We start from the raw sequence: 22075 nt of genomic DNA, 5'->3' as shown, positions 1-22075 counted from the left end.
ACGTAATCTTTAAATAAACAAAGTGCAGGTCGAGTGCCATGGCACTTCTAAAGTTTACAGGGCACAGTATCTGAAATGCACTTTATGTATTGAGAACACGACAAGCATTCTTCGGATCGATCTAAAACTTAGTATATTATCAAATATCTATTTCTCCTTAGTATTTCCATATCTTAAGCATACATTGATATGACAATTATTGTGTATTCTCTTTGTTGTATTGCTTTGCTGTAGATATTTCTATAAAATAATCACTAATTTTCAAGTCTTATCGCTTTCCTCATATACTCAAGACAGTTTCCCAACTCAAGAGTGTATTAACTTATTAACTATTATTATTATTATTATTATTATTATTATTATTATTATTATTATTTCGAGCAATAATGTCTTTGTCAATGGATTTTATTTTAGAATGATGAGCTCTTCATGTTGATTCTCCTTCCTCATAAGGACTCAAATATTGACACTGTACTATCGAACTTCACATCCGTACACGATATTACAAAAAGCATGGAGAAGGGAGTGATAGACATATTTCTTCCTCTCTTTAAAATTGAAAATACATTGGACTTGATTAATCCTCTAAAGAAGGTGAGTATAAACTGAATGGAGAGAATTGTAATATACACCTACGTAATTCGAGGCCATGATTACTGTATGTGTTATCAGATTTAATACATTTTTTGAAAGAAATGTTAATACTGCAATAATGATTAGACAAGCATGAAATTGGGAGAGATTTGTTATTTTAACAAATTTAATTACATCATTTCCTTCTTAATCATAATCTTTTACATATTTCTTTTTAAATCTGGTTTGCAAAGATAAATTTGAAAATTGATTACAATATGTTACTCTGATTTTAAATGTTGGCAAAATATTGACAATTTAATAAGTAAGACTATAAACTAACCCAAAGTATACAGTAGGCAACTGCTAATTGTCCCTATTAATGTAGTATATTTCGTAACGGAGTAACTAATACACATGGGCGTAAACAAGTACTCATTACCTGCAGGGATATTTGCATCCGATGCAAATCCGAATTGCAATTCAGATTCCGCTTTAAACTGTAGGAATTCTCTATTATATCAATCTAGAAATGTTAATCACGATTTGAATCAAAGCATTGTAAGTCACCTACTTAACTACAAATACGAAGGACATACTGAAAGTCGTGAGCAACATTTTTTCACAAGCATAATCTTTATTTATAAGTTAAACCAAATGTACCATCTCAATTTAAAGGCCTTTCTTTCACTTTTGCACATAGTCTCCAGTTTTTGTACAAAATTTTCCCATCGTTCTGCAAGTTTGAAAATACACTTGCGATACAATCTCGTTCGAGCTGTCCGTAAACACTGACGCACTACTTGCCGAATGCCCTCCAGTGTCTCGTAGCAATGACCTTGCATCTGTTCTTTCACAAAACCCAAAATATGGTAGTCGGAGGGTGCTATTTAGGAACTGTACGGAGGATATGGGCGTATTTCCCACCCAAATCTCTTAATCTGCTCCATAGTGGCACGTGCAGTATATGAACGCTCATTATCCTGTTAGAGGATGATCTTGTTTCCAGGGCGTTTATCACGCAAGACACGACGGAGTTTTAAAAGTATTTGGATGTAGCGGGCAACATTTATGGTTTGTCCAGCCTCAAGAAAGTTAACCAGAATACGTCGCTTTGCGTCCCAGAATACGCTATCCCTAACTTTCCCTACTGGTTGCACTGTTTTCGCTTTCTTTTTAGGTGGCGAATTCAAGTGGTGTCATTCCGTACTCTGTTGTTTTGTTTCAGGTTCATAATGATTGAACCAGCTTTCATCTCCATTCAAAATACTCGTCAAAAAGGTCATCACTTTCATGTCGAAATCTTTGAGAAGGGTTTGGGCAATGGTTAGTCTCTAACGTTTGTGGTCCTTGGTTAATAAACGTGGGACCCAACGGGCACAAACCTTCCGATAACTTAACCTATGAATCATTTCTTGCACCACACTATGTTCAACACCAAGTTTTGCAGCGATTTCATTCACAGTGATTTGCCTATTTTTCCTAATCAGCTCAGCAACCGTTACCTTGTTCATTTCTTTAGGCAGTTCGAGGGCGCTCGTTTCGAGGCTCATCTTTTATACTCGTGTTTCCATTCTTAAAATGTTTCCTCCCACATCCTAAAACTACTTGCACCCATGTATACATTTCCATAGCCACCCTTTAGCCTGAGGTGATTTTCAGAAGCAGATTTTTAGCACCTCTTTAATAAGGAATTCAATCACAGCACGCTGTCGAAACAAAACATCGCTGCTTGCCATTTTGGAAATGCTACTTCTGGTGACGTGCTAGAAACAAACATCAACGTCTGGAAAGAAAGAAAGAAAGATCTGTAGATTGAGATGAAATATTTGATTTCACTTACAACTAAAGATTACGGTTGTGAAAATATGTTGAACGCGATTTTCAGTATACTCCACCTATATCTTTATACCAATGTATTATATTTCCCAAAAATGAATACTATTTCTAAATTAGATATTCTAAACTTAAAATCAAACATGTGAATTAATTATATGGCTACCTTCTTAAAAGAATGAGAAGAATGTGGAATATTACAATATAATGATAATAGACTATAGATATTATTTAGGGATTTATTTCGGTAACACCATAATATATGTAAAGAAAAATATTGCTGCCAATATGTGTTGTCTTGTACCTTTCTATATACGATATCTAATGTTGATCCCAATCCATTAAACATAGTAGAAAATTATACGAATCTATGTATTGGAACTATTAATTTCACACAAAACACTCAAAAACTATTATCATTCTTAATTGAGTTGACTCTTGTTGGGTTTACCTTGTTATGTTTCTCAATGATTTCTGTTCAAGCAACGTTGTACAGTAGGTTGCTTAAAACAAATAAGAATAATATTGACATTTTGAATGCTATATTTGTAAACGCATGATAATCAATTTACAGTTTATACCGATATCATAACTAAAATATCTAAAATCAAATTTCGATCGAAAGATGTAGAATTAATTGTTATTTTCAATTGTTAATACAGCTTGGAATACAGGATGTCTTTGTAAGGGGTGAAGCTGATCTAAGTGGAATGTCGACTAAGGATTCCCTAGAGGTAACAAAGTTTGTTGAGAAATCTGTGATTGAAGTCAACGAAGAAGGAACGAAAGTTGCTGATAGCGTTGGTTAGTAGAATTGGCAAATTTGAAATTCACTCTTAAGATAATTGACTAAATTACAAGTTACATATTTTCTATAACTTTTTAAAATAATACCATTTAAATTATAGAAATTAAAATTAAGAGCCATTCGTTGTAACAGAGAAAGCAAGAAGTAGCAGCGGCAAGAAAGCACCAAATCTATAAAAGGTAGAACTGAATTTATAAGGGGAATTTGACCAAATATTTATAAATATATAAAAAATCTTTAATATATATATATATATATATATATATATATATATATATATATATATATATATATATATATATATAACTTTTCGCAATATAAATAAAATACAATCAATATTATGAACTCACAGAGTATTTCTAAAGATTTTGAAAGTTTGAAACGCATTATCATTTAATCAACACGTTCTTTAATGTAGATTACAGGCATGAAATTGGAAGTAAATATTATATAGGCTACATCGCGACAAAACATTTTTTCCTCGAAGGTCAAGATCTAAGGGTATACTTGTCCCTACCATAAATCCTTCATTGTAACTAGATTTCGGCGTTGCCGCACCAACTCAGGTAGAACTGTATAAAGCTCTCAGTATGGCTAACCCTATAACGGTTATCATAGTAGCCCGAGTCCGTGTAGATTTCTAAACACATTACCCCACAGAAATGAGTGCGATAAGTCCAGGCCTTCGAAAGGCTGTTGCGCCAGGAATTTAGTTAGCAATATTATTATTGCTAATAATAATATGTAATATTAGTAATAGGCTTAATAAAGATTCTGCCTGTTTATATGCTCTGAAAGATTCTTCCTGTTTATATGCTCTGCTTGTAAGTAGATTATTTCTAACTTTAAGATATAGTTATACAGGTCAATATATAATTGATCAGTTTCTTTCTAATCTGATTCTTCACGTGTATAAAAACTGGACAAACTACAAATTAGGATACTATACACAGGAAATTAATAATTATAGCTTTATTACTCAGATATTAATCTGCATACATTAATACATATGAGGATTGAGGTACTTAATAGAATAGGTACTTTTTTATTATTATTATTATTATTATTATTATTATTATTATTATTATTATTATTATTATTATTATTATTATTATTATTATTATTATTATATTAATAGGAGGGAAAATTACTTGTTGAATGACGTGTACGTATTTCATCCCTATTTTAAATGGTTATTCTGGTTTTATGTATCTGCTTATTGGTTTGCAACACTCAGAAAGAATAGTTCGAGACTTCATTGTTTATCCTGGCGACAGGGAGAGCGGCTAAGCTTTTGTAATATCGGCAACATCCAACTGGTTGACAAACCGCACGTGGCCGCTAACAACCATATGACAGTTTTACTGCTGATAAGAAAACTTGGTTTAGCTTTGAAAACCACTATAGTATGTAATTCCTATGTAGTACTTCGTTACATTCTGCTAGAAACACTATTATGTCTTTGTACTAACTAAACGTTTCAAACACATTAACTAAATAATTATGAACAACAAAGTGTGTTTAATTACATGTTACTGCTTCACAAGTTTATATAAACTTAAAATGTATGATCATGTATGGGGTTTAAATAGTGATGCCCAATATAAATTATTTTTTGATGAACTAAAGTTGAAACTCAAATTGAAAAGTGTTCTTCTCTCACCATATGTTACTTTGAAATTAGTAACAATGGATTTACTAATTTTCTTTCTTTTTGTGTTATCAGTAAAACATTTTTATCATTTTCAGTAATGTATAATGAAAAAAGAAATTTCACTGTCTTGCAGTCCCACAGTCACTAACTCTGTTAACATTGGTTATAGAATTTATTTTCTAATAATGTACAGTTTATTGTTTCGAAACAAAGTTTTATATTACAGTGAAGAAAATAAGAACAAATTTGCAACTAGAAATTCATGTATTATTTTTGCCGTTATGTTTTGCAAATTTCGTTAAAATTGTTATGAAACTCTTCTATAGATTTATGTAACCAGATGGAGAAATACAACACATTAATTACATAATAATATCAGTAACTTAATTTAGTGGTTTTGAATATTTTATGGCATGCACTATTAACATTAGCTATAAATATTTTTCTGCTTTCGTACCAAAGTGGAAAAGTTCAAATGATGTCCCTAATGCGTAAAATAAAAAAATGTACGAAAAATGTAGTATCACAAGTGCAAATGCATCATAATACTAACAATATTATATAATACCATAGTTACCTATCAACTGCAAAGAAGATTCGTTTATGAATAGCAGATCAATGAAATATATGTGAAGACTAAATTTTAGCATTAAAGTAATAGAAATATATTTAACTACCAGTACATAAACAGACAGCGAATTTCTACCATTCGATTGAACCGTGAATTATGCCTCAATTTGTATATCCTTCAACAATATTTTCGATATCAACGAAATGTCGAAATATCCGAGTCGATGAACATTGATATCCTCAAGAATAATTAAATACTAGCACCCCATGTGTTGTAAACTTTGCGCAAAGAGCGAAAGAATTTTCGACATTAAACATATGGGCTTTATGCAGAGTCGTTCTGACGCATACTAAAGAGTTCGATTAACATATATTTCCTGCAGTAGTCAGGCCTTTAGTATGACGCTAATCATACGTTAAAACGATTCTGCATACGGTCCAGTGTATCCAGATCATTTCGCTATTTCGGATTTACATTAATCAAAATCAATCGGAAAAATTCTGTATATTCATCCCCGACGAGGAACTTCCCAATAAACAATATTCTAAAAATATATCTGCAAATTATTTAATTTTGATGTATTAAGTCTGCATTATCCTGAAGGTGATCACTGTCAATATCACTAATTTAATCTACATATTCCTATCGATTTGACTACGAATCTGAAAAGAATGACAAAATGAATTAACTCAAACTAGAGAAAAATTTTAATATCAATTTATTACGTAATAATCATGATTTTTATTGAATGTGGTTTTGGATTTACAGGTGATTTAAAACTTTACGTTACAAGGTTCCTACTGGTCGGAGAAATCAGGGAAGTCAGGGAAAACTCAGGAAAAATGGTCCAGGTTTGGAAAAGACTGGAAATCAGATAAAGTGAATGAAATTTTATAAAATATATTTTTTCTAACATTAATTGTAGACCAATTTCATCTCAACCAACCGTTAATGATCACTGTATGGAACGTTGCTCTGATTTTTGTAAGTGGTAAGTAGAATGTATGAATGAGCAATTGATTAATGTTTTTCTAAATATTCTCATATATAAATATTCACCGTAATTTATTCCTTATTTGTATGTTAATGTCATCCGACACCCGTCATGAAAGTCAGAAAATTTCCTGACAAAGGTCAGGGAGAAGTCAGTGGAATAGTTTTCTCCAGATCAGTAGGAAATCTGCATTAACTTTTTTGTGATGAAATGATTTAAAAGCATGGAGCTGAATTCACTCTCTTCATTAATTGAAACAAAGTTGCTTATAATCATTTCTAGAAATTATCAAAATTTCATGAAATGTTATTTTACTTGAGTTATGTACAAAATAAGCGACTTTAAGACCGTATCGTATGTTACATTTCAAACTTGAGGCTTGTTTCTTTTATGTAGATTATTAGAGACAAGAATTAATTAATACGTGTTGAACGAACTGTGCTTTCCCTTAAAATTATTTCACCTTTATAATACTCTGAGTTTAAGTTAAAGCTTATCTGCAGTTATTTATTATTTACTTGTAGTAACCAAACAATTAAAAAGATTCTCCATTATGAAAAACACGACATACTCAGTTATTTTTCTTACATTGATATTTTCATTATGCGTGAAACATGTCTCCTGATTATGTATCTCGAAATATGTCTCCTGATCAACTTTCTAGTTATTTTCAAATGGACAAAGGTAGTAAATTCATTGAAACGCTGAAAACGTATTTAATCCTAACATATTTGAATGATTATCTAATTATCATTAAACACAAAGTTGTTTCCTCAAATACAGAAGATTATAATCAATGCAGAGTAACGTGACGTACATCCCATTTGAAACTAAATTAATCAACTAAAATGAAAATAGTATTTAGTTTAATATGCGAACTTAATCAATATATGCCAATTAACTTACATGTGAATCAACTTAAAACATACTTTGTGACTGCGTATGTAACCTGCTTTCTATTCTGAGATAAAAAGTACAATTTATTCAATTTTAATAAAACTAAACCTATTCTTCCTTCGGGGTTTCGGCAATAGGACTATTGCTTTATCTTTTATCGATAAATAGCAGGAGAGAAGATACTTAAAACAAAGTAATGTTGCACGTATAATAAATACATGATTTTATGACTATTACTTTACAGATTTTTTAGGTTTACGCAATATCTAGTTTACAGTGTCTGATGGTTTTCAATGGTTTCACATTCCTTACACTATGGTTGGCATTGGAAAAAGATAAAGGAAATATTGCGCCTCAAAGTTAGAAATTTTCCCAAATAGAGAACGTGATAACGAAATGCGCAAAAATCTAAAATAATTTGCATAAAACTATTTGATTTTCATCCAATCTGGTGCTTATTTTCATACGGGCCTTTTAAAAATCCCATTCATTTGGGGAACATATAATTTTTAGAAATGTATTACGTATTTGCTTGCAGGTTTAACAACTTCGGCTGTCTTTTAGGGACGAAATCTTTAAGAAGAAATTACGGAAAACTCAATTTTACGGAAGAGGTATTTTCTCACTTCCTTAGTGTAGTGCAGTGGTTCCCAAGCTGTGAATAGCGACACACTAGTGTGTCAAACCTTCCAAAAGCATTTGTCCCCAAATTTTAGAACTTAATAATTATAAAGCATCCAATTATAAATAGAAATGCAGACTCTACCAGAGATCGACTATAGCGGCAGTTTTAAAGATACTTAGTGTCATACATATTTCATATATCAGGTTTTGAGCCTGTTGGCATAACAAAGAAATAAAAGAGAGAATTACCGTATCTACATTTTATCTGTTCCACGTACAATCTTCTTCTTTCGGTGCAAGTTGTGGTAAAGTGTAGAGCTGTAAAATTCCTACTTGGAAGTCTTGGTGTGTTATTCTTTGTAATTCGGCGATAACGCCCTACTGGATATACAAAATGAGGTCAAACCACTGCTTCTTAAATTCGTGTTTAACATCGGGGATATATCTCCTGGTACTAGATAGGAAGAATAAGGGAGTCTATGTAGGAATATTGTTTTTCTTGACAAGATGCTGCTCAATATAAACCGTTTTGGCAAAAGACGCAATGTCAGGAAAGAGGAACAATTCATGGCGTTATAGAATAAGGTCTACACTTCGATGTCTCGTCAATAACAGTCTATAATGTATTTCCAAATTTCTGTTGTGATGGTGTCACTTTCGGGTATGAAGTATTTGTAAACTTCACCTTTTCAATCGAGGAACATTACAAAAGTCATCTTTATTCGTGACTCCTTAAGGCGCATTTCCTTGAACTGCGAAGGACGTTTACCGACCCAGCCTGTTGAATGGTGCAAGGTGGAACGCTCGAATGTGTAAAACCGTAGCTCTTGACTATATATGATTCATTTGAATCAAACAAGTCCTGCCATTTCCACAACTCAGGACTCTCAGAAAATCGACACCAATTTTGTTCATCAGTCAGTGCGCATTATACGAATGGGGAACAAAGATTTATATTTGAATTTTTTTTGCAGAATGTTTCTAAGAGTACATTTTCAAAATTACTCGTTGTTTTATTAAGCTTACTCACCCTGTTCAAGTTGCAAATACTAGCATAATACTTATTTTAATTCATTTCACTATTGCAGTTGACAAACGAAAGATGTAATAAAACAAGAAGCAGAAAATATCCACAAAACTTTCTATCCGAAGTCTTGTACAGCGATAATATTATGATCAGTTCCAGATCTAGCATGTATCAGATCATTCCATGCTATGAGTGTGTAGTTGACTGGTTAGCGTACTTATCTGCAAGGAGCCGTCTTGGGTTGGAAGTTCCGCTACTACTACTGCTAGAAATATTACTGTTTTGAGCAATTCACCATTTCAGATACGTTCCATATCAACAAAAAGACTTCAAATTGAATAATCAAAAACTTCATATAATATAAAATATGTAGCCAAGCCTCAATTTTCCAATAATACTAATACTAATACTACTAGTACTAATAATAATAATAATAAACAATAGTAATAAAGGAATAACATAACTAGAATAGCAATTGCGTAAAGAATATATTACAATGAAGAAAAAATAATTCTCACGACGGCATTTGAAAGGGACTCTTTGCCATATGAGTTTCATAATTTGCCAATTTACCACAAATTCCTCATACATAGATAAAAAATAAAGTAGTAGTTACGGAAGATAAAAATAGAACTTTCTTTTTCTACACGTGTTGAAGCAATTCAAAAAATGTTGATGCAATTCAAACTAATATCTGCCGGCTTTTTTCTTTGGAAATTAGAAGTTACGATGAGAAAGAGTACTAGTAATATAAATCGGGAGCAGTTAAAAACGATGAACTAGCCTCAACTTCAAGAACGATTCGTGATATTTTCCTCATTGACGAAGGTATACATAACTTCTTTTTGAGTCAAAGAAGGAAATTTCGAGTAAGTCATTGTGACACTCATAAGGAACGTCTCTGTTGGCAGTGATGTGGTGATATTGGCGAAAACAGCTTAAATTTAAGCACATGCCAATATTTTAAAAAAGAGAAGGAAGGCAGTTTTAATTATTACGTATGTGTACTTAAAAATGAGTTTTGAACAGTTTGAAATACTATGTTAATATATATTAAATAATTTAGACTAATGATTTGAAGTGAATTTTAACCGATACCAGTATAAGTAGTGTATACGTGAATAAATAAAAAGAGTAAGAAAAATAACATCTGTCGCAGTCGGTAGGATGCAGCTGCTCTGAAATTGACTTAAAGATTTGATTATTACGATATTCAAGGACTCATTATATGTTACTTTAAATTGTGATGACCAGAAAATGAAATTTCTGGTAGATACAGGGGCAGCTGTTTCAGGTATTGGTCATGCTTTACCTGTATTGGATGGGAGATTGATAGAACCGTTTCAAGGACGTCTTAATAATGCTAACGGCTCTCCCATTAAAACATTAGGTAAATGTGCTGTTAGAGTTCAACACTTAGATCACCTTGAAGACTTGTCAATAATGGTAGTGCAGAATGATGCGTTTCAACCCATTTTAGAAAGAAGTTGGTTACACGCGTTAATTCTACAGTGGAGAGCTCAATTTACAAATATATATCACGGTACTGGGGAAATGAAGCAGGTTGAGGTTATTAAAAATCTGTCTAGAAGTGTATTAGGGGAGCAGCTATTACTACAATATAAAGAAGTTTTTAATGGTTCTATAAATGTACCACTTAAAGATTTTAAAGTTTCGCAAGATGTTATACCTATATTTATTAAAGCTTATGATATTCTATTCTCCTTACGAGAAGAAGTTAAAGCAGAAATGCATAAATTGAGTAAGGAAGGTGTTTTAAAGAAAGTTTCTCAAGCTGATTGGGCTGCTCTCATGGTTATTGTTAGGAAAAAGAATGGTACGATTAGACTGTGTTTGGATTTTAAGCGAACTCTTAAATTGGTAACCACGAACGTTAGTTACCCTCTTCTAAAAATAGAAGATATCCTCAATAAATTGCCTCAAGTAAAATGCATTGTACTGTTAGATTTGAAGCAAGCATATCTACACCTCTAAGTGCATGAAGAATCACAAAAGTACTTAGTCTTTAACACAACTTGGCGACTATATTTAGAACATAGGCTACCCTTCGGCCTTAATTGTTCAGTACAAATTTTTCAGAAATTTAAGGATGTAGTGCTACAGGTTATGGAAGGAGTAGCTTGTTATTTAGATGATGTGCTTAATTGGGGAGTTACTGTTAAAGAGTGTTATCAGAGAACAGTACGAGTGCTAAGCAAATTCAGAAGATTGAACATACAAGTGAATAAAGAAAGGAACATTTTCTTTGCAGGTGCTATAACCTATCTAGGATACAATGTCTCTCAACAGGGTATACTTCCAACAAAGGATAAACTACAGCCTATATTAGACACACTCTTTCCAAGAAATGTAGTCGAGTTGCAGTCATTTCAGGGTATGCTAAATTTTTATCACCGGAACTTATCTTCCTTATCATGAAGCATCCTCGAGCTATATAGATTGTTGAGAAAAAGGTGTAAAATGGGAATGGACAAGCAAACAAGAAGAGGAATGTCGTGCTGCAGAAAACATGCTACTGAATGCGTAACTTTTGAATCTGTTTGATGGTAAGGCTAAGGTAATACTTATGACGGATGCATCTCCAGTTGCTGTAGATGCGGTATTATACAATAAAATAGATGGGCAGTTAAAAACAGTAGCTTGAGCATCAGCTACTTTATTAGAAACGGGAAGGAATTATACTCCATTTGAAAAAAATATCATTTAGCTATGATATTCATTGTTCGTAAACTTCAAAAGTTCTTATTTGGTAAGACTTTCAAAATATTGACGGATTCCCATCATTGTAAATGTTTTTTTGGATTGAAAACTCTTCCTGATGGGGCGTCTCCACATATGCAAAGACGGTTTCTTATTTTGGATAATTATGACTATGATATCGTTTATAGCAAGTCATAAAATAGCTGATTTATTTTTATCTAGAACTGTACCTACGGAAGAAGAGCTAAAAGTTCTTGACTACATAAGTGAGATTTCTACTAACACATTAAGTAAAGAGGAGATAGAAGAAGAGTTCTGAAAGGATCGTACGTTAGTTTAGATTAAGAAATGGATGTTAGGTGGATGCTCTAAACGATTACTTAATGCCAAGAACTATGTCGAAGAAGATTTCAATTAGAGATTCATAGTGATTGTTTATTTTGGAAGGAAAGGATAGTACATTCTCGAGGATTGAGGGATATTTACAAGGAAAAGTTACACGGTGAGCATTTAGTAAGTTATGCTATAGTAATATTGGCTAATAGAGAAGTCTGCCGGCCTGATATGAATAAGGAATTATATAGGTATTTGCAAAACTGTGAAGTTTGTTCTGCAGTGGCTAATAACGCACCTAGAAATATTTTTTGCTCGTGGCCCAAGACAGAAAGACCTTTCGAACGAATTCATGTGGATCATTGCCAAATATTTGGATTCCACTTCCTGCTCATTGTAGATTAGTTTTCGCAATGGATTAAAGTTTGGAAAGTAGATTCCACGAACGCTCGCATAACACTGTCCTGTTTAGGAGAATTATTTGCATTAGTGGGAGATCCTGCAGATATAGTGACGGATAATGGACCTTCATTTAAATATGGCGAATTTCAAGATTATTGAGATTATTGTCTGAAAAGAGGCATTAAATTAGTTTTTGCACCACGTTACTCGCCTGCAAGTAATTGCAGTGCTGAAAGAGTTGTGTAAATTTTTAAAAAACTTCTAAACAAGAGATATGTACAAAACGGATATAAGGTTACTAATCTAAGTATAGTTCGTTGGATAAATGAAATTAATTATGCTCTTCTACATACTCCAACTAAAGTTATTAACGCTTCTCCTGGATCAGGGCCACCAACTGCGGTCAGTGCCGAGAAAAGTGACATATAAGTTGGGTTGCATCTGGTTAGGCGTTCTCACAACTGCAAATGGCCTGGACCCCAAGCAATATAATGAGAACACTTAGGGGAAGATACTTTTGTGGTTCGCTGTACAGATGTATGCCATACAGAAGAATAAATAAAACAGTTTATCTTTGATGTAGTTTCACAATGGCTGCTTATGTAAACAGCGTATTGTACTTATCACGGGTTCTTTACCAATAACAACTGTAAGACTTTATTATAAAATAAATGTAATTTTATTTAATGAGACATTTCGTAGGGAGCAGCGGGACATGTCCCGATGACACGGTGGGCTAGCGCGGTTGTGCTCAGAAATAAGACTCACATATTAATTTGGATTTTCGCACGCACTTAGTATTTAACGAATCAATTTGGTTTCATAAGAACGATACTTAATAATAATAATAATAATAATAATAATAATAATAATAATAATAATAATAATTATTATTATTATTATTATTATTATTATTATTATTATTTCACAAACCTTCACATATTAATTCTTTAAATTGTTTAAATGTGTATCCTTCAGCAATGTCCTACAAGGATTAAGAATTGTGGTACTGGTAATAATAGTAATAATAATACTAATACTAATACTAATAATAATAATAATAATAATAATAATAATAATAATAATAATAATAATAATAATAATAATTATTATTATTATTATTATTATTATTATTATTATTATTATTATTATTATTATTATTACTATTATTACCAGTACCACAATTCTTAATCCTTGTAGGACATTGCTGAAGGATACACATTTAAACAATTTAAAGAATTAATATGTGAAGGTTTGTGAAATATATTAGTCTTCCATCGTACTATTACAACATCAGGAAACTTATTTGATTTCTTCTCAGGGAAAGTATTTAGATAATATCTTCATTAATAGTTATTTTCTTTTGAATAATAATAATAATAATATATTTGTGAAATAACCTGAACGTCTTGTGCAAACACTGGTATCCTGACGCATGGATATGAAACTAATATACTTTTTCTTCTCTCTTCACTTCTAGCAGAGAAAAAAGTGTAACATTCAAAGTAGAATTAAAGCATTATGATCAGGTGATGAACCCCAAATGGATATGAGTGAAAAGTGGCTTTTTATTTATGGACTTCCTTTCTGAAAAGAATAAAAAATACTGGTTTAACAGAGATTTGAAATCACGACGGTTATTTGATAGTCAACTACAATATTAACTCTTACATTTTGTATTTAAGAAAGTTAGAGTCGCCACCATATAGCTCTCTCTTGTCAAAGAGAAGTTACTATTGTTGCTTTATATGAATAGTAGTTTTTTTTTCAGAATTTGAGATATTGAAGTGTACTGAAGGAGTGCACAAGCGTAGAAAGGATGTGTGCTAAGGAAGGTGTTCAATTCAATAGCATTGTACATCATGGATTTGGGGCTGAGCTCCTGCTTTTTAGTCATTTATTTATTTCCGACCTTTACTGGAGGAATCAGCGTAGTAAATTATGAAAGCTACTCCTTACTCAAAATGAGACATATATTAAAATTAATAAAAATACAAGAACATAGTCTATCTATGAGCCAAAGACTACATTAACTTTGAGCGTTGGGGGATGGGATCACTCTATTATCACGTTTACCAGAACTCTGTGGGAAGTAGCTGTTAAGCTTTCAGATTTACCAGTGTTTTTAAACTTCAACGACAGACACTAAAAGGATGTAATCCATCAGGACAAAATCCCTACATAAAAGCTCTCTCCGTTTATAATACCTTAGTTTCCAAATCATCTTATCACTTCAAAAACTAAATTTACAATCCTTCTAATATTCACTTATAAATGCAATGTTATTTTCTTCAAAAACCTGGGGTGTGGAAGAAGTTACACAGATCGTCTCAAGGGGTACATTCTCATCTCCTCGCACCCCGCTAACGAACCTGTCGTATATATATGACTGCAAACACGTTCACAAGATCACAATAGTTATATAGATTCAATATAACACAATCTATGCGGACAATTTTAATATTTATGCTTATTCACAAAATTTGAAGCGTTAAATAAACCGAAACCCGGTTGCAAGTAACCGATTTCCTAGATTAAATTAAACCTTGCCAAACTATCGGTTTCTAGCACTACTTGGCAACATTTACTTTCTCAGTTTAACTGAGTGGATGACAAAATACTTTAAACCGAGGATTGAAAACAAATGATGGCTTAACGCCTCATTCTACTTGAATAAAGTAACCGACTAAGTTGGTGAAAATAATTTGCCAATTTCCTAGGTAATTACTATCCAAAAAATAGGTTAAAACAGAAAAATATTACTTAACAAGCTACTGGTCGGTTACTACTATAGCACATTATTTCTACGAAAGAATTGCCCTAATCTGGACTTAGCTACTTTAAGCTTCAATCGACAAGCGAAATGTTTCTATGTTTATTTCTGTTTTTTTTTTTCATTCAAACGTTTTTCCCATTCTCTCTTTCCCTCTCTCTTTGGCTTTATGCATTTTATGGTCACAAATATCAAGCTAGGAGCTTTTATCAGTAATGAAAAATAGTCAAGGTTTTATAGGCAGTGGTCTACTAACCTTGAGGTGTTCGGTTGAAATACGCTCTTCTTCAAATTGAAACCTTTAAATTTAGTTGTTCATATCAGGTGAATGATAAATCCTCTTCACCAAAGTTCTCCATCTAGAGATAAGATGCAAGAATCATACACATATTGAACGAGAGGAAAAGTGTTTGGAGATATATCTTATTGAAATATTATCAAGAACATTCATACTTATTCAGATTTATTAATGTTTTATTTCTATTTAGTTTTTAGTTAAAGTTCTCGATTATTTATAATAGCAACAAATAACGAATGATATATTACAGTGTTCTACAAGAGAGAGCACGTGTTCCTTTGACATCGTAAATGCTTCTAATAGAGACATGCTAGTATGATGAAGTGAATATACAAATTCATGTTATGCTCTCACAAGATGTCAGATACATATATTTTTACTATTTTTCATATTTGAAACATACGACATGTTTTCTATTGATGAAATGGTTTTCAGAAATTTAACTGTTAAAACTCGTTTTTTACTTTCATAGATTGTCCTATGAACAACAGTGACGGGAGTACGCACTACGTAATATTTTTCCTAATGTTTCAGTAGATACATTAAAATTAAAACTGAAAAACTGCGGAAACTGTTGAAACGAATTATGTAAAAGAATCAGAGATTTAGAAAATACAGTATCATCTAAAACAGAGTTAAAGTTTGAAGAAAGTTTGAAAACAAAATTTTATTCTACTTTTAGCTCTAGTTTGTTAAAACGATGCTACACTGGTATCGTTTTAACAAACTAGAGCACTTGTAGAACGCTATACTTAATTTTAAACAAACCAATCCTCAGTGAAATATTGGTTGTCGAACATTGAAGATTGCTAAAAATTGAAGTGTGAATGCACCTTTTTTCGCGGTAATACAAATTACTTTATGTACTAGCCAAATTTCACTATTGTTGCCATTGTGCTATTTCCATTTATTTACTAAGTTGCGCTGTTTGAAACTTAGTAAATAACATGTTCATGCTTTAATAATTATTAACTCTTTAATAATTAATAACAACATTTGCCTTTTATTTATAATAGTAAATTATAATTTATTATTATAAATAGAAAACAAATGTCGTTTTATCATGATCCTTAGGTAAAGTGTGTCTCATCAATCAAGGATGGTTGAAAACATCTAAATAATGCGTTAATAACAATATGCTATATACATACAAAATAGCGACATTAATTGTTATACATATGTTTAAATTTTTATGGACATATTGCTAGATAAATATCATCAGAAAGTTTATAAATTTTACTATGTAAGCTTTTAAGGCAAGAATATGGATATTATATTTTATGTTGAAAATTTTAATATAATGTCAAAATCCGAAGCAATAGAGTTTTATGTGATTATGCAATGCTTTATTTGGTATACGGACAAAATCTCGCGGCCGAAACATCGCCGCCCAAAATCTCGCCGGCCAAAACCTCGCGGGACAAAATCTCGCCGGGCCAAAACCTCGCGTGGCCAAAACCTCGCCGCCCAAAACCTCGCGGGACAAAATCTCGCCGGGCCAAAACCTCGCGTGGCCAAAACCTCGCCGCCCAAAACCTCGCGGGACAAAATCTCGCCGGGCCAAAACCTCGCCGCGAATGAAACTTTTCTTTAAAATTTACCCAATATGTTTCCTAATATGCAATTCCACATTACAAATAATAATAATAATAATAATAATAATAATAATAATAATAATAATAATAATAATATACAAAACATCGTGTGCGTGGGCTTTCTCTGGTTATTCCCGTTTCCTCCCACTTTCTTTATTCGATCATTTCCTTCATCCTGGTCATCTACGTCTCCTTTAACCTATAGGACATAATGAAGGGGCGTCGTAAAAACTCATATATTATTTCATACTTTCATAAATATTATTAGATTTTTGTTAAAATTTTAAGTTTCTGGATGTTCCAAAGTTCACGAAACTAACCTCGTTAGTTGTCATTACTTTCCTTATGCAGACTTTCTTTCTCTATAACCAGTTTAAAAACATCCTGTCGCCCTACCTTCACATTGAAATCCTCCAATACAGAAATAGAATGTTCATATGGTATCGCGGAACTTGGTCAAATACCCGTGATACTTCTTCTGAAACAGCGTCTTTTATACCGTCATCCTTATTATCTGTTCGAACATTTACATTTTGGTATGGCGATATTTTGGGGCGCGAGGTTTTGGGCGGCGAGGTTTTGGCCAGGCGAGGTTTCGGCCTGGCGAGATTTTGGGCCGCGAGGTTTTGGGAGGCGAGGTTTTGGCCAGGCGAGGTTTTGGTCCGCGAGGTTGTCGCCGCGAGGTTCTGGCCGCGAGGTTTTGTACCCAAACCGCTTTATTTACAACTAATGTAGTGTGAAATGTTTTAGGTTACATTCTGACATCACTTTCTTTAATTTTAGGAGCAGAGGTGGGAGTTTCCAGAAGTTTTACATTTCCTCCACAGTTTAAAGCTGATCGTCCGTTTGTCAGTGTTATAGTAGAAACGAAATCAGGAATTGTTCTCTTTGGTAGTGTTTTAAAAGAACCACAAGCAAAAATGTTGCATTAAAATTTACTATATATTGAATTTGATCTAAAATAAAGCATGAAAAGAGTGTACAGAATGGACATTAAGAGTAGAAAATGTACTAGTCGACAAAAGAATACTTTTTCTCTGGCACACGGAAGAAAGTACTTCATTCTAATACAACGTTCCACGTAGAATTCGAATCTGCAATCAGTTTTTTTCCATCAGCCTAAGTTTTCCCGTGACAGAGGGATTTTCGGGAAATTTCCCCTAATTTTTTTTTTTTACCATTTTCATACACGCAGCTCGGGTACTCTTAGGTGTATAAACACACAAATTGTATTGTATGTTAGTTTGATTTATACTTAGTAAGCCCTCTAAGTTTCATAAGAAACGCATTATTCTTTCTAGAGAAATAGACACTTTATATAAAAATATCCTATGTGTACTGTTCATATTTCCATATTTATTAGTGCAGATAAACTCACATATAACTTCCACGAAAAGTACAATATAAGCACGGTTTATACCTCATTGGACTTCCAATAAAACATATCTTCAATGATGTATACACCGTGTCACCATTTTTTGTATGAGGGAATTTTTAGATAGATTTTGTTGGAAATGCCCTCAAAAAAGTACTTTGTAAGTGTTTGTCTTAACTTGCTATTTTTATATAGTGATATAGAAACAGGAACTGCATTAAAACATAATTTTATGTCTACTTAATAAATAATTCAAAAGAAGTGAGTGGTATCTTCTTAATAAATGAATACTTACCTTAATTAAAATGTTTTAGTAGTCGACTTTCTTGTGTGTTTGGCTTCTGGAACATCTCTTTTGAGTGTCCAACAGTAATCAGCTAGCATTTAAGAACTCCACTGTCCCTTGTATCTCTTCTCCATTGAGGAAATGTAATGATGAACACGTTCTCTATGCTCATCACTAACAGCACCAAGGTTTTCAGGAAAGAAATCCAGGCGGGAGTCTAGAAAGTGAACTTTAAGGGACATGTTGCAACCCATTTCTTTGAATGATTGCAGGAAATCACTCACAATTTCACGGTACTTTCGGACTTTCTGGTTTCCTAAAAATTCTCTCTTAAACATTTAAATGAACACCAAGCTGCGTTCCCAATTGGAGTTAAGAGGTTCTCATAATTTTGGTCACGAATCAAACATATTATTTGGGGCCTACAAAAATCCCTTCCTTGATTTGGCGTCACTAATGCGAGGAAAAGTTTCCTTGAGGTAACAAAATACTGCATTACTTTTGTCCATTGCCTTAACAAAGTTTTTGAAGAGCCCAAACTTTATGTGAAAAGGAGGTAGAATTATTTTATCAGGGCTCACCAGTGAGGAATAAACAACATTCTTCTGTCCAGGAGTTAATACACGCTTTGACAATTCCTTCTTGATGTAATGTTCCGCTTGGTTCCTGCTGTCCCATTCCCAGAGGATACAATAATATTTCGTATAACCAAGCTGCAAACCCATTAATAAAGAAATAACTTTTAAATCACAGCAAACGTTCCACTTGTATTTCTCATACGGAATTATTTCCAACACTATTCTGATGTTGTCATAGGTTTCCTTCATATTAGTTGCATAAGCCAAAGACACTGAAGGAAATTTGTTTCCATTGTGCAAAAGGACAACCTTCAAACTAGGTTTTGAAGAGTGCAATAAACAATCTCCACTCTGTACTTACTTGTGCATGTCCGAGTATACCCATCACGGCACAGACATTATTACAATATACTAAATGATTTTCTTGAGAATAGTAGTTTTGAAACTCTGTATGATGGTTTCGAAAAATACACACTTTAGTGTCACGATGGAGCAGATTTCAGCCTTTAAGTCTAGAAGCAAGAAGTTCTGCCTGTGTCTTGGAGAGTTTTAAATCCCGTGCGAGGTCACTTAGTTCACCCTGTGTTATCAGATGGGGATCCAATGTAGATGTGCTTCCTACATAAGTAGAATCATCTTCATTTGGATCTTCAGTAGTTGCCACTAGTCCATAATCCTCATTCACCAAAAGATGAGCAAGAGGTACTGGTACATGTAATTCTTCACTGTGTGGAACTGGCCTAATTGCTGATGGCAAATTAGGGTACTATATTGTGTGCTTAGATTTGTTGGTTATTCCTTTCATCTGTGTCATACAAAAGTAGCAGTCTGAAGAATGATGTTTTGGATCCCTCCAGATCATCGGTAGTGCGAAGGTCATTTTTCGTTCACCATTTTCCCACCCAGTCATACGTTTCACGCAAATACAACAAATGTAGTGAGGAGCCCAATTCGTATCTTGGTCTCCTACACAGCAACCAAAATATAATTGATAACACTTCCTCACAAGTGGAGAAAAACATCGACGTTGCCATTTAAATGTCAGCTAACCGCATACATAACAGGAATTGTCCGGGTGATTTACACACTTCCTCGGCATCTTGTATTATATGAGGTATAACACACACATACACACACGAATCTACACTCCATAAATTATGAAGCAGCACTAACGTAATCTAACTCAGTGTATCACCACACAACACAATCTATTCGAACTCCACAATGCACGAACACTTCAACTTACACGCGGCCACATTTGAAACACGTCCAGTTTGGACCGTCACTCAACGCTACTAATGGGGCGTTTACACTTAGTCGATTTAGTCGCACGACTAAATCGACTCGCTGCATTTGCCACTAAATCGAAGCAACTAGGCCGAATCAGATTGATGGATGTGTTCAATTATTTCAACCACAGAAAATAGAACGTCTTTTAATTCAGTTGCCAATCGATTAGTCGCCTTCGATCAACAAGCGATTAAGTTGAAGTCCCGTTTACACGGTCGATTAAGTTGAAAGTGACGTCAATTCAACTGAATCGAACGCTAATCGACTAAGTGTAAACGCCCCATAAGAGTGATAAAGCTACGTGAGTCATCAGTTTTTTATGCATTGTTGCCAGACCAAAATATTAAAATCTTACTTATTTTCCAGAGAAAGCCTGCGTGTATTTGTGCTTGTATTTGAGTATCCATCTGTGTTTGGAAAAAGTTTTGCATAATATATTCTTTATTACCTCTAAATACACACAATAGTTTATATCTCGAGACAGAATAATGCGATTCACATGAAATTAACATTATTTATTATGTACACATACAACTGTGTTTTAGTGCATTTTTTGTTTCTGTATTATTATATACAAATAGCAAATTGAGACAAAAATCTTATAAACTACGTTTTGGAGGGAATTTCCAACAAAATCCCTCTACAAATTCCCTCATACAAAAATGGCGACATGGTATACACATCATTGAAAATATGTTTTAATGGAAGTCCAATGAGGTATAAACCGTGCTTATATTGAAATTTACGTGGAAGTTATATGTGATTTCATCTGCACTAATGAATATGGTAAAATGAACAGGACACAGCATACTTTTATATAAAAATATCTATTTCTCTAGAAATAATAATGCGATTCTTATGAAATTTAGAGGGCTTACTAAGTATAAACCAAGTTAACATACAATATAATTTGTGTGTTTATATACCTAAGGGTACCGGAGCTATAAGTACAAAATTTTTAAAAAAAGGGAAATTTGAGGGGAAATTTCCCGAAAGTCCCTCTGTCAGGGGAAACTGAATGTGATGGAGAAAAACTGATTACAGATTCAAATTCTACGTAAAAACTTCAATTAGAATTAGGTATCTTCATTTCTGTGCCAAATTCTTGTTGACTAGAATTATTATAATAAAACTTTAAGGTTTTTTAGGCAAAAGTTCTACTAGTACATATACGTTGTTACAAATAACAAGAGTTTGCAGTCATATTATTTCAAATTTTTAGTCCACTTATGTGTTAAAGAAAACTAAGCCTTTCAGTAGATAATAGCCTGTTATGCAGTTACGAATTCAGAATATACAAATCAAGATATACATGTTTACTTCATTTTATTTTAAAATCATGTATTACCTTATAAACTACCTTCTCAGCAAACAATTTTAATCGCTGTAGGTTGCTTCCTTAAGTACTATGAACCTTGTATTCCTTATATGTTTGTTTAT

The 22075-nt window shown here is 32.9% G+C and overlaps 1 protein-coding gene across 1 annotated transcript in view; it reads left to right on the top strand.

Annotated features, from left to right (window-relative positions):
- Window positions 1-513: 513 nt before the first annotated feature.
- Window positions 514-22075, top strand: part of LOC145685481 (leukocyte elastase inhibitor-like) — a 159232-nt gene continuing 137670 nt past the window's right edge. The window contains exons 1-3 of the mRNA XM_081757878.1: window positions 514-594; window positions 3072-3213; window positions 6368-6426. Of these exons, the coding sequence (XP_081614004.1) occupies window positions 514-594; window positions 3072-3213; window positions 6368-6426 (282 nt within the window). The remainder of the gene's footprint in view (window positions 595-3071; window positions 3214-6367; window positions 6427-22075) is intronic.

Source organism: Thermobia domestica, chromosome 5 (assembly GCF_964235325.1).
Source record: "Thermobia domestica chromosome 5, izTheDome1.hap1.1, whole genome shotgun sequence".
In the NCBI taxonomy this organism is placed as follows: domain Eukaryota; kingdom Metazoa; phylum Arthropoda; class Insecta; order Zygentoma; family Lepismatidae; genus Thermobia; species Thermobia domestica.
Note: the sequence above shows the minus strand (reverse complement) of the source record. Positions and strands in the feature narration are given on the sequence as shown.